The 13068-nt window shown below is 40.9% G+C and overlaps 1 protein-coding gene across 5 annotated transcripts in view; it reads left to right on the top strand.

The window, feature by feature from the left end:
• Window positions 1–13068, top strand: part of ACACA (acetyl-CoA carboxylase alpha) — a 286691-nt gene that overhangs the window by 153173 nt on the left and 120450 nt on the right. For all 5 annotated transcript variants that reach the window (XM_027518132.1, XM_027518130.1, XM_027518129.1 and 2 more), the window contains 4 exons: window positions 1185–1298; window positions 2502–2615; window positions 3651–3740; window positions 5585–5703. In XM_027518132.1, coding sequence (XP_027373933.1) covers window positions 1185–1298; window positions 2502–2615; window positions 3651–3740; window positions 5585–5703 — 437 coding nt within the window. The remainder of the gene's footprint in view (window positions 1–1184; window positions 1299–2501; window positions 2616–3650; window positions 3741–5584; window positions 5704–13068) is intronic.

Genomic DNA, 13068 nt, shown 5'->3' with positions numbered 1-13068 from the left:
AACTGATATTGCACTGGAGAAGAAATGTTTTCTCCAAATATGATAGAGATTTTTTTTTCTTAAAATTTTTTAATTTTTCGGAGACTAAGGACCCAGTCCTGAATTACACCATGGATCACATAGTAGGAGTTTGGTTTTCCCCTCTAATGCCTCTAAGGATTCACCATGTTTAGGTATCATGGAATGGTTCTTTGTACAGCAGGAGGATACATGATTTGGGATATAGAATTGTCAGCGTGTGTTTCTAAATGAATAACTTGTGCTTATGTTTCTGTTCTGTGCCCTCCTGGGATGCTGGACATTTGGTTTATGAAATGAAAACCACCAGGAGTGGTTCCTTTTGCCTTATTCTTCCTTCTTTCCAAAAGTGGAAGAAGGACCAAGACAGCTTTCTGGCCTTATATTATTTAAAACCTCTTAAAACTTTGAGACATCATCTGTTATTTTTTTTTTTACCCAGGATCCCTTGTCCCTTTTTAATGGTCTCTGATGACTTCTTCTGCATGTTTAAAGTATAGCGTTGGTTCATAAAGAAATGCATTAGGAATTTTGAGCCTGATTGGCCGAGGGCCTTGGGCTTCTCCTTGGCAGCAGCTTCCTCTGGAATCTCTTTTCCGCACTCTTTAGGATAAAGGTAACAGGATGTTTGCATCTTAGGAATCCAGCTCTCTTTACTTTGTTTCTATTTCCTTGTCCCAATTCAAAGTTCTCACCACCTCAGTTCTTTTTTTTTTAAGCTTCTTATTTTGTACTGTGGTATAGCCAATTTAGGGCTTCCCCGGTGGCGCTAGAGGTAAAGAACCTACCTGCCAATACAGGAGACATAAGAGACGCAGGTTCGAACCCTGGAGAAGGGAGAAGATCCCCTGGAGGAGGGAATGGCAACCCATTACAGTATCCTTGCCTGGAGAATCCCATGGACAGAGGAGCCTGGTGGGCTGTAGTCCATGAGGGTTGCAAAGAGTCAAACACAGCTGAAGCGACTTAGCAGCAGCAGAACAGCCAATTTAACAATGTTGTGATAATTTCAGGTGAACAGGGAAGGGACTCGGCCACACATATACAAGGATCCATTCTCCCCCAAACCCCTCTCCCATCCAGGCTGCCACATAGCATTGAGCAGAGTTCTGGGTTTAGTTGTTTTTAACATGAATATGCATGTTCGTTGTCGCATTAACAATTAGGATCAGCTGTGTGGCCGGGACCCCACCCTCACTGATGAGCTGCTGAATATCCTCACGGAGCTAACTCAACTCAGCAAGACCACCAACGCGAAGGTGGCGCTCCGAGCACGCCAGGTAAGGACTGAGTTGGTTATCCGGAGTGAGGAATGGTCTTCACAGGTTGGACAGTCGGTTCCATGAGCTCTTCCCCAGCACCTTCCAAAGGTCATGCAATTTCTCACATATGTCTCATTGCCTTCAGAGCAAATGTTCTCATGTGTTGTATGTTTTTTTAAAGAGAATGGAAAAGATTAACCTCAAATTTCTTTAAAATAGGAGCCCGCCCCCATCAGAAAGTCCTGTTACCATTCCCTGTTAAGTCAGGTGGAGGAAAGGAACCTGAAGGAAGACAATAGGTTTGATATTTCTTACTTAACAAAGGGGGCTTAGAAGCAGGTGAAACTTCTAAGTGTCCAGCAAAACATCAAGTGTGGAGAGCAAAAGATGATGAAATGAGTCTTCGGTGCTGGCGGTCAGCGCAACCCCAGAGCAGTGCAGTTACTTTCACCCTGTGGTCTGCATTTCCACTCCAGAAGGCTTCAGCAGGGAAGCCAGGGTTTGGCACTCCCTTTGTGTTTTGTGTTCCAGTGCGCAGGCATCGACAAGGAAGCTGCATTTGAAGCTGTTCAGTGACCTTCTGCTTTCTCTACAATTGTATCCATGTCACTGAATTACTCAAAGTTATTGAACCTCTGAGCGACCTGCTGAGGGTATTCAGGTCCCACCATGTCCCTCTTTGTCTGCGACACTGCTTTCTTTCTCTCTGCCCCTCACACGCATGGGTGTCACATTCTGACGCCCTCTCCTCTACCGAGTACCTGGGGCTGTCGGAGCAGCTTTTCCTAGTCTGTCTTTCCCCTTTAGAGTTACAAGAGGCTAGCTCTGCAGCATCCACCTTCCCCACAGCTGCTCCCTGCCAGACCTGATTCCCAATTACCAGCTAGTCATGTAGTCCCCAGCACCAGCGGCTTCACAGGGGTAGACCAGCTGCACTGATGGAGCTTGATGGTGGTGGTTTGCTCTCCCTTCCCTCCCTGGCCCCCCACTGGAGATCGCTCACCACACAAATCATGGCAGGAGTCAGCTGAGACACAGTACTTGGTGGCCCTGGCTTTCTGTTACAGGACCCACAAGTTGTGGTACTTGGTCTCTGTTTTATCTTTGATGCCTGCACATCCAGATTTATATTTATTGCTTTTGTATCAGAGCTGCCTAATGGGAGCCTAGAATAATCACTCCCTCAGGAACTTAACACCTCTCACTTTGCTCTCACTCTAGGTTCTTATTGCTTCCCATTTGCCATCCTATGAGCTTCGCCACAACCAAGTCGAGTCTATCTTCCTATCCGCCATTGACATGTATGGACATCAGTTCTGCATCGAGAACCTGCAGGTATTCATGCAAAACAGCCCATTTCTACCCCTCTGCACTGCTGTCCCCTTTATTCCCAAGCATAGTTTAATTAAGTAATCAGTTTCAGTCAATTATGATTTTCTGTGTAATAAAGTTTCATCCCTCGACTTTATAAGACGATTTGTACTTTTTTTCCTTCCCATAAAAATGCTGTTAGAATTGTGGCTTAGCTTAAAAGTTGCATAGGCTGGCCTTGATGGACGTGTCCTGTTGAGGTCTTCACCTCTTGTGCTTGTATCTAGAAAGTGTTCTAGGACACAATGAAGTGGTAGTACTGGTTGATTTCTGATATTTGAATCTGAGGTATAAATAGGTTAAACAGGGAAAAGCTACTTAAATAATCATGTAGTTTTATTTTAATACTTACTGTTAAGCTTTGTACAGAGCCATTGTATAAAATAATATTGGCTAATTTTACTGCTAATTCAAAGAACCTTGACTGTTGTTTTTTAAACATCATTTTGTCAGGAATGACTTTGTATTTTTCTACTTGGACATAATGATAATATTATCATACCTAGCCAAGGGAATCTTCCAGCTTTCTCTTAGATTTCTTTCTGGGGAAACTAAGGAAGTGGGGACAGAGTGGGGGGAAGGATATTTTTGTTTATTTGGTTCATGGTTGAAATAGAGAGTTCAAATCTATGGTTTACCATATATTGTACTGAGACAATATATTAAACGTTAAGTTCGGCTATATGTCAGAAAGGATAATAATAGCCATAAACATTTAATAGCATTAAAATTAATGCACTGTTAATGCATGTCTAAGAATTTTACATGTACTGTCTAACACCCACGACAGCCCTTGAGGATAGGTATTATTATTTTCTCCATTTTGTATCTGAGGAAGCCAAGGCAGAGAGAAGGTAAGTTCATGCAAAGAGAAGATAAGTTTATAAGTTTGCAGACAAAATGCTTAAAGTTTCACTAATGCTTCTAATGCTAAATATTGTCCATTGGAATTGTTCTCTTATGGATGTAATGGTTGAAGCTTGTCTTTGTACCTTCCAGAAACTCATCTTGTCCGAAACGTCGATTTTTGACGTCCTACCAAACTTCTTCTATCACAGCAACCAGGTCGTGAGGATGGCAGCTCTGGAGGTGGGTTCTCATAGTAACATGACGTCACCTTTTTCTCAGCTTCTGGCCGACTCCTTTTGCCTGCTTGGCTATTGTTATCAGTCCTTCTTTGGTCTTAATGTTGGTTCTCCAGAGTAGAGTTTTTTCCTCTGAGACAAATGCTGGACTTTGGTCTTACTTTTATTCAAGTGTGCCAACTCAACTAATCACCAGTTTCTGGGTTCCAGTCACAGCTACCAGCATTTTTCAATTCTACTTTCCAAGTACTTGAATCCTTCCATTTCATAGTGATGAGGATGCCCTGTAACACAGTAAGTGAAAAAAATATGTGGCTGATCAGAACAGTACCATTTTGTGATTTGGGCCAAGTAGAATGGATTCTAGTCATATTCTGAATTGTCAAGCAGTTCTTATGAACTTATGAACTATTTCAGCGTGAGAAGGAAAGTTTAATGAACTGTGCTTTAGGTGCTTTATTTTTCTCATTAAATCCTCCAAATACTTCATGAAGTAGAAGAAAGTAAGACTGAGAGGTTAAGTGACTTGTCTGTATTCACATGGATAGTAAGTGGAAGAGTTTGCATTTGAACCCAGCTCATTCTGACTCACAGACTTTGCTGTGTCCGCTCTAGCATACTGTCTCATTAAGCACAAAAATTGCAGGCTCCAAATACTGCTGTAAAGTTTGCCAAGGAGGTGTGTTTTGGAGGTGAGGAAAAGGAGTGTCTTAGATGATTTTTATGTGATGTGACACCGCTACAGTCTTCTGCGTGCTCCTTTGGGTTACTTTTTATTTGTATTCTGTGGGGAGACTGTCATGAATCCTACTCAGTAAATACCAAAATTGGAAAACATCTAAGTGTTCTACAGTGCTTTTATGCTATTTAATGCAAAGTCTCCGTGTATACCTCACATGATGATAGGATTCCATGTTCCATCGTGTGTGCATGGCAAATTGGCTGTGAAGTTCATGAGGTTGAACTGACAGGTTTTCCTGAGAAACAGCCTGTTGCTGTTTCTTTGAGTCAAGTTAGTGTATTTGAGATATTATATGTCAGATTATGCCTTCAGATTTTGCCGAGGATTTGGGCGATATGAGCAATGTAAAATTGATTTGGACCAGTGGGAAAACAGAAGAAAGATACAAGATAGTGAATGAGTGAGACTGTACCTCGGTTGTTTCTGTTTTGTATCTTCACGCCTCAGGTGGCCCACAATCAGCACCTCTTATTTTTCTCCCTGTTTGCTTTCATCTTCTTTTTACAAAAAAATTATTTATTTGGCTGCATCGGGTCCTCACTGTGGCACGTGGGATCTTCGTTGTGGTGCTTGATCTCTCTAGGTGCAGCGTGCAGGCTCCAGAGGACGTGGATTCAGTACTTGTGGCGCATGGGGTCCGTTGCACTGGGGGCACGTGGGATCTTCCTGGACCAGGGATCGAACCCGTGTCCCCTGCATTAGAAAGCAGATTCTTAATCTCTAGACCATCAGAGAAGTCCTTGATTTTATCTTCTGTTGACATCATCATGTGTAATGAATTAATAGTCATGGTTCTGTATGCTCTTCTGCTAATGATCAAAGTTTCTCTCGAGTTTAGATCAGTGTAAAGGGCTTTCAGCACACCTAGAGGTGTCCAGCAGAGGCAGGCTGGTTTCCTTTCCATTTATAGTCATGGGTATAGTTGTAAGACTCCAGCCGTATTAATTACAGCAAAGTATGTATGTATGTGTTCGGCACTGGGACTTCTGTCAGCATAGACATCTTCTGCACCATACATCTCTTTTCAGGACTGTCTTTTCCCTGGGCTAACCACCTCTGAGTTTCTGTTTTTCAAGTGTATTTACTGAGGATTATTTTTTAACCAGGTGTATGTTCGAAGGGCTTATATCGCCTATGAACTTAATAGCGTACAACACCGGCAGCTGAAGGACAACACCTGCGTGGTGGAATTCCAGTTCATGCTGCCCACATCGCATCCAAATAGGTGAGTCTGAGCTGGTGCGTGCACCGGAGCCAACCAGAGCTCTATCCAGAGAGTTTGGGGGTGGGGGAGGGGTAATGTGTGTGACCATTCTGTACGGTTATTTTTTTAGCTAGAAATGTAGAGCAGACAATGAATACATTTAAACCATGAAAGAAGAGCCTCTTGGCAGCTATTTCTTTTTTTTTTTACTTTTTAATCTTTGACCTGGAGAGTGACAGTATGGTCTAATTTAGATACAAGGTTAAGATGAGTCCATTCATTTTTACTTGTGTTCTGTCATGGAGGAGGCATAGTTCTTTCTTTTTTTAAGTTAGAATTTACTGGCATTTCACTTTCTGGAGTTTTGCCAGAAAATCACATTTGTAGCAGTTTAAGTCAACAGGATGTAAAAATATTTTGGGTGGAATGCCTTTTTCCCCTTTATGTTTGCTGTGGGTTGAACCTGAACCAGTTTCATGATCTCTCCAAAAGCACACATGTAAATTTAGCAGTTGAAATTCAGTTTTTAAAAATCACACTTCAGAAAGCAAACTTAAATTCAAGTAAATTACTCATATAAGCCGTGTTAATTCCATTAATTTTACCTTCTTACTCCCTTAAAAAAAATGTGCATACGGAAATTTGTTTCCAGTTCCAACAATAATACCAAAATATTGCTTTGGCTTTAAGATGGAAATACTTTCTCTAATAATCTCATTTCTTTTTCAAGTATTCCCAGGCAGTGAAAAACCTAGGAATTTCATCCCCACCTCTAGTCATCTCCCTTCCGTATTTTCATTCTCCTCAGTAATACCACAGGAAATATAAATAACCACAGCCAATCTTAAGCTGCATCCCCTCCATTTCTTCTTTATGGCCTTTGGTTCTTCAGTCTGTATTACAAAGTACCGTGTCTTTGGGGATCCTTAGTTACAGACAACAGAAATGGTTCTGTTCTGAATTGCCACTTCACCCAAAGCAATAGCAGCTCTTCCTAGAGACAAAGAGGTGTGCACGGAGACTTGCGGCCACTGAATGCCAGTGTTGATCCAGCAGAGGTCAGCAGCCGAGCAGCAGCGTCTTCAGAAAAAAGTACTTGTCTTCTTTGTCTCAGAAGGTCCCTTCACTCCTCTCCCTCGAAAATACCTTATGGCTGGCAGAGAAAAGCATATATCCTTGATTTAGCAAGCATCTCTCGGTACATTTTCGCCTCCATGGATTTCAGAATCTCATTTTCCAGAAACGAATGGCTGTCCTTCAGCGAGCGGGCAAGGTGCTCATGGCACACATGGGCTCAGCACTCGGGCTTCTTTCTTCTCCTGCCTTCCTTGAATAATTGTGGAGAACTACACGCTATACTTCCCACCCTTTGTAATTCTCAGGACATTGGCTTTTTTCTTCCTGCTTTGGGCAGTGATTTGTAGTCTGGCTGCAGTGCTGCTTCTGATCTCCTTCCCTCCTCATTGCTCCCCTTGTCTCTCTGAATTGCTCTCCCTGTCCTACTTTCTTTATTTGAGGATCTGTGTCCAGTTTGGTGAGGGAAAGTCAGTTGGAAAATTGAGAGGAATGCCTCTGAACTGTTAAGAAATCTTATTCACCTTTCCTTCTCAGGGGTGTGACTCTGGTATGATGATTCTTGATATGGTTTCAAGACTTGTATACCTGTCCCTCCCAACATCCAAGGGGCACACATTCTTCTGGAGACCTGAACCGAATCTCGATGTAGTCTTGCTGGCTTTCTAAAGTCTTCCTTGGTTGTGTGTATTCAGAATTATAAACTTAAACAACAGAAGCAGTATTGTAACTGCTTCAATAAAGACTTAAAAAAATAGAAGGAAAGATAAAATAATCTTTGTGAAAACCAGAGAAAATGCCCGAATTGTTTTAATGCTGTTTTAGATCTAAAGTCCTTTTGTTAGTTTAGTAATATAAAATTTACTGTTGTTTAGTGGCTAAGTTGTGTCTGACCCTTTTGTGACCCCATGGACTATAGCCCACCGGGCTCCTCTGTCTGTGGGATTTCCCAGGCAAGAATACTGGAGTGGGTGGCCATTTACTTCTCCAGGGCATATTCCCATCCCAGGGATTGAACCTGTGTTTCCTGCATTGCCAGATGGGATTCTTTACCACTGAGCCACCAGGGAAGCCCATAAAATGAATTATCAGCTTTTAATTACAGAAAACTGTATTCAATTTTAAGAACATAGTTTATTCACTTATTACAAATTTGCTTGAATTTAGTTTTGTAAGATCTTACATTTTCTTACAAATGTTTCTGTTAACAATTTGCAGTTATGACTTTATCCTGACATCAGTTGGTATACTGCCATTCAGTTCTGACATTTACCACCTGGCGTTAGATGCCACATGTTAAGGGCTCAGATCTTCACAAAACTGCCCCTACTTCAGAATGTGGCCACAAGTGGGTTTCCTTGGCTGCCCACACTTCTGACCAACTGGCTGTAAATTTGGGGGGTACCCGTGACCCCTTTGAGTTCAGTAATTCACTAGAACAACTTACAGAACTCAGCAAAGTACTGTATGTATAAGCACAGTTTTACTATAAAAGATACAGATCCGGACCAACTCAATGAAGAGATACATAGAGTGAGGTCTGGGTGGGTCCTAAAAGAGTTTTCCCCTTCTTTCCCTGTACAATCCAGGTACCTAGTCCTCCCAGCGTATCAATCTGTTCACCAACCAAGAAGTTCCATTGAACTTCAGGGTTCAGTGTTTCTATCAGGATTTCATTACGATGGCACCATTGATTGAATCATTGGCCACTTGATTAAACTCACCCTCCAGCTCCTGTCCCCTCCCCAGAGGTCCAGCTGACCCTCTAGTCACATGGTTGGTTTTTCTAGTGAGCAGACCCTGTCCTGAGTTATCTCATCTCTTAACATAAACTCAGGTGTGATCCAAGGAGCTCATGAATAATGAAGGCACTTCTATTACTTGAGAAATTCCAAGGATTTAGACAAAAGCCAAGTTCTTTATTATTTCATAGACCTACCACCCTTACAAAAGAATTCTTGAGTATCTTAGTTTTAGCTATTTTTGAGCCAAGTTCCAACTTTTTTCCTAACCTCAGGACTTTTGTTGTTTTCTATTCTTGTTGTCAACAGCAGTCAATAAAGATTATTGTTTCTAATTCTACAGAAGTCACTTACAGGAGACTTGTCTACCAGTGTTCATTCCACTCTAAGTTCAGTAAAACTCAAGGACACGATTATGTCCACTAACCTCTAGATTAGTGATTCTCAGAATTAGCTGCTAAGTATTTTAAAAAATAAACCTACTGGGTTCCTGGCTCTCAAGATTCTTGATTTATTTCAAACCAGAGTCCAGGGTATCACTTTTTTGAAAAAGCTTCTCTGATAATTCTGTTGAACATCTGCAGTTGGGAATCAGTACTACCAGACTTTCCCTGGTGGCTCAGCTAGTAAAGAAACCGCCTGCCATGCGGGAGACCTGGGTTTGATCCCTGGGTTGGGAAGATCCCCTGGAGAAGGGAACGGCTACCCACTCCAGTATTCTGGCCTGGAGAATTCCATGGACTGTGTAGTCCATGCATGGGGTTGCAAAGAGTCAGACACAACTGAGCAACTTTAACTTTCACTTTCACCACTAGACCAGCACTGTCCAATAGAAATATATTGGACATATATTGCAAGCCATATATATAATTTAAAATTTTCTACGGGCATATCTAATAAGGAACAGATAAAATAATAATTTGTTGTTGTTGTTGTTGTTGTTGTTGTTGTTGTTGCACCGCACTGCATGGCTTGTGGGATCTTAGTTTCCCTACCAGGGATTGAACCTGGGCCTTTGGCAGTGAGAGAGCGGAGTTCTAACCACTGGCCTGCCAGGAAATGCTCAGATAAAATTACTTTAACATTTTATTTAACCCATTGTATCCAAAGTTTTATATTAATATGTAATAAAAAGTTATTAACCAGATATTTTCCATTCTTCTTAACTAACTTTTTGGAATTTAGAGTGTATTCTCTGCTTCCAGCATGTCTCAGTACAGACTAGCCATATTTCCAGCACTTCCTAGCCACATAGTCAACTCAACTGATCAAGAATTAATTAGGGCAATCACACTGAGTGCTCTGTTTTATGTTAGTGGTAGTGCCCGTAGAAGAATTTTTTTTTTTTAATAAACTTTTATGTTGCTTATTTTGTAAATGGTTACAGGAAGCATTCACTTCTGACACTATAGATATACTACAGTATTTTATGCATGTTTTAAAAATTATTCAGTGAGAACATAGAACAGGCATATGAATATACACATTTTACATATCTAATTCTAAATGATTTTCCTGGTGGCTCAGATGGTAAAGCGTCTGTCTATAATATGGGTGACCTGGGTTTGATCCCTGGGTCGGGCAGATTCCCTGGAGAAGAAAATGGCAACCCACTCCAGTACTCTTAACAAACCAAAAATTCTTAGGGAAAAAATTACATACATTCTTTAACCAGTTTTTTGCATTTTCTTTCCTGATACTTGGTCTTCCCATTCCTAGCCAGGCATTCCTTCGAAGTAGACCAGACCTATCCAGCAAGTCCTGAGAGTATCTTTCTCCGCTGTATTTTCAAAGCAAGACTACAGTCTCTTGTTGTGTATGGGGTCATCTTGTGGAATTCCATTCCTGTAGTTTGTTTTTGACTAGCGATTTAGCCTCTGTGGGTTTGGATGAAACATGGCTCTCTGTCTGCAGACTGACAACAGCAGGGTATTTTTTCAGGAAAATGCCCTAGAGGCCACTTGGATTGAAGGCCATGTCCCATTTGTACATGTTTTGATTATTTAGAGAAGTAGGCAAAACACAAGCAGCTGCCATGGCAGATAAGTGGAGCAGCCTCTGAGAAGAGAGAAGACACCCCCCTCTTTTTATTTTAGCACACTTGGGCAATTAGCATGTGGCGGACATGTTTGGTGCCTTTTTGTTTAGATTTATTGAGATACTTTGTATTGCTTGACGTTTTTTAATATTAAAATTTTAAAAAATTTTTATTGTGGAAAGAACATTTAACATGAGATCTACCCTCTTAAATTTTTAAGTATATAGTATATTACTGACTTTAGGTACAATATCGCACAGCATAACTCTCTGGCTTATTCATTTTGCCGGACTGGAACTTGTTTGACGTTTAATTACTGTGTGTTTCAGTATAATTTGACTGTGTTTTTTTTTTTCTAATACACTTCTCAGTGTTAGGAAAGGCATCACATGACTAAACAGTCATTTAAAAGAAATAACCATTTCTTATTTCTGTGACCTTTCTTATCATCCTTCTTGCTAGGTAGGCTTCACTAAGGTATATTATCTTCTTCTTGCTCTTCCATGCAAGAGTTCCAATTTGGGGGGGGCGGGTGCGGGGAACTGTAGTTGGAACTTATTTAGCATGCTCAGGTCTTACTCACCAGTATCCAGGTATTATCCAGTTTCCCTTTACCGAGGGAAACTCCTGGCTAGACATACCCTATTCTTGTTAAATTCCCTTCTTAAATTCCTGACTTAAGCATAATAGGAAACCAGTGTATATGGAACACCTACATATATAAGAAATGTGTGTGTTTTCTTCCCTCTTTATCTTCTTAGCAAGTAAGGACTATGTCTTATTGTATGTGAATTTTTTTTTTTTGAGGGGAGGAGATTTTGGATCTTTTTTTTTTTTTAAGGTAATTTGTAGTCTTTCAGAGAGAAATGAGTGGATTTCTTTTAGTCATTTTCTTGGTGCAGGCGTAGTCATGATAGCTGATCCACACTGAGAGAACATTTTATTATCACGCAGACTTTTAGGGCTTAATTCTTTTGTCTAAGATTTCATCAGGCCAGCTCTTCATTGAGTTCAACCAGTATTTTGCATGGATTAATCCTAGAACTCAAACTGCTATCATTCAGTATTCCCTTTTCTCTGTCTATTTCCAGGGAGGCCCAGAATTTAGACTCATAGGTGTGTGTGTATGTGTGTATTTTTTCTTATTCTGAATCCATAGTTCTATCATTCTCTTGTGCTGGTGATAGAAAAGCTTGTTACACTAAAGCCTCATCCTAAATGTATTTTTGACGATTCATCGAATCGTTTGACATTCACAATTTTACTTAGCTTTGGACGTATTAAGCAACTCAGAATAATCTGGAAACAAATAGGCTCTTTAGGCAGCCTGTGTATTTCATCTTCTAAAATATAACTATATTTATGCAAACATATGTAAAGTATATTATGCCATAAACTCTATAGCTATGCATATGGCTGTGCATATTATGACAGTCTGAGAGTATGAAATTTAAAACTCCAAATGATTTTCATAAGTAATACCTATTAGTGAACACAGTTCGTTTTTTAAAACTTTTCATCTGTGATTCAGATAAGAAGCATCACAGTTGAATCAGAAGATGGAAATACAATTTGTTGCGTATTTCTATACAAACATAATGGGTGAGGACCAATTTCTTAGACGGAAATCCATGTTTTAAGTTAACTTGAGTTGCACTGCACTTTCTCTGCTATTTGCTCCTTGTGAACTTGGCCCCCTGTGATAGAATGTTTTCATTCAAACACTTTCCACTTCTCGTCTCACATCCAGAAGAGATCGGCTGTGTTCTCTCCTGATAGCACATTTCGGTCACAACTGTATGTAGGCTCTTGATACCTTCAGTTTCACTGTAGGTGGGTGGCCTCTGGACCTTCTTTTCATGAAGGAGGTTATGAGGAAGTTTAGAAATCAGAGGCCCCTACTATGGGACTCATCAGTGACCCATTGCCATTCTTGAGAATCCTGGTAATCTTTGACACCCAGAGATTAGAACCCTTCTTTGGCTTGTACTCAGAGACTCAGAAGCCGTCCAATTTGTAGCATTTTTTAGTAGTGGGAGCGCTTGGTCGTAGTTGGCAGGCCAGAATGAGCTATAAATAAATAAAACCCCTACAGCTCTTGCTTCCTTCATTCAAGGGAGTCTGCTGATAAGATGCAAGCATCTGGCAGAAGGGAAGATTCTCACCAGGTTTAAGTGCTTACCATCGTGCTTTCTGGTATCAGTGGCTCAGCTTCTGGTCTCTGCTGCATTATTTTGGCACTCTAGACTCATAAGCTTGGAGAGTCGAGTTTAAAACTCTCAATATATCATTAAGGTAGCCCAAGGTCCCTTCTTGTCAAGGAGGACTAGCTGATTCCAGGGGGAAGGAAAAGTGGAATCCTGGGCACCTGTAAATCCCTGTAGTTTTGTGCTGTGGATTTGTAGCTAATTATACAGCAGGCAATAGTAATGTGTTGTAGCTCTGTTGGCAGACTCGTTTCAGAAAGAGCAGAACCTTCCCACGGGGCAAAGAAGGGGCTTGGAAGGAGGCTGCAGATGAATGAAGCAGTGT

Source organism: Bos indicus x Bos taurus, chromosome 19, assembly GCF_003369695.1.
Source record: "Bos indicus x Bos taurus breed Angus x Brahman F1 hybrid chromosome 19, Bos_hybrid_MaternalHap_v2.0, whole genome shotgun sequence".
Classification (NCBI taxonomy): Eukaryota; Metazoa; Chordata; class Mammalia; order Artiodactyla; family Bovidae; genus Bos; species Bos indicus x Bos taurus.
Note: the sequence above shows the minus strand (reverse complement) of the source record. Positions and strands in the feature narration are given on the sequence as shown.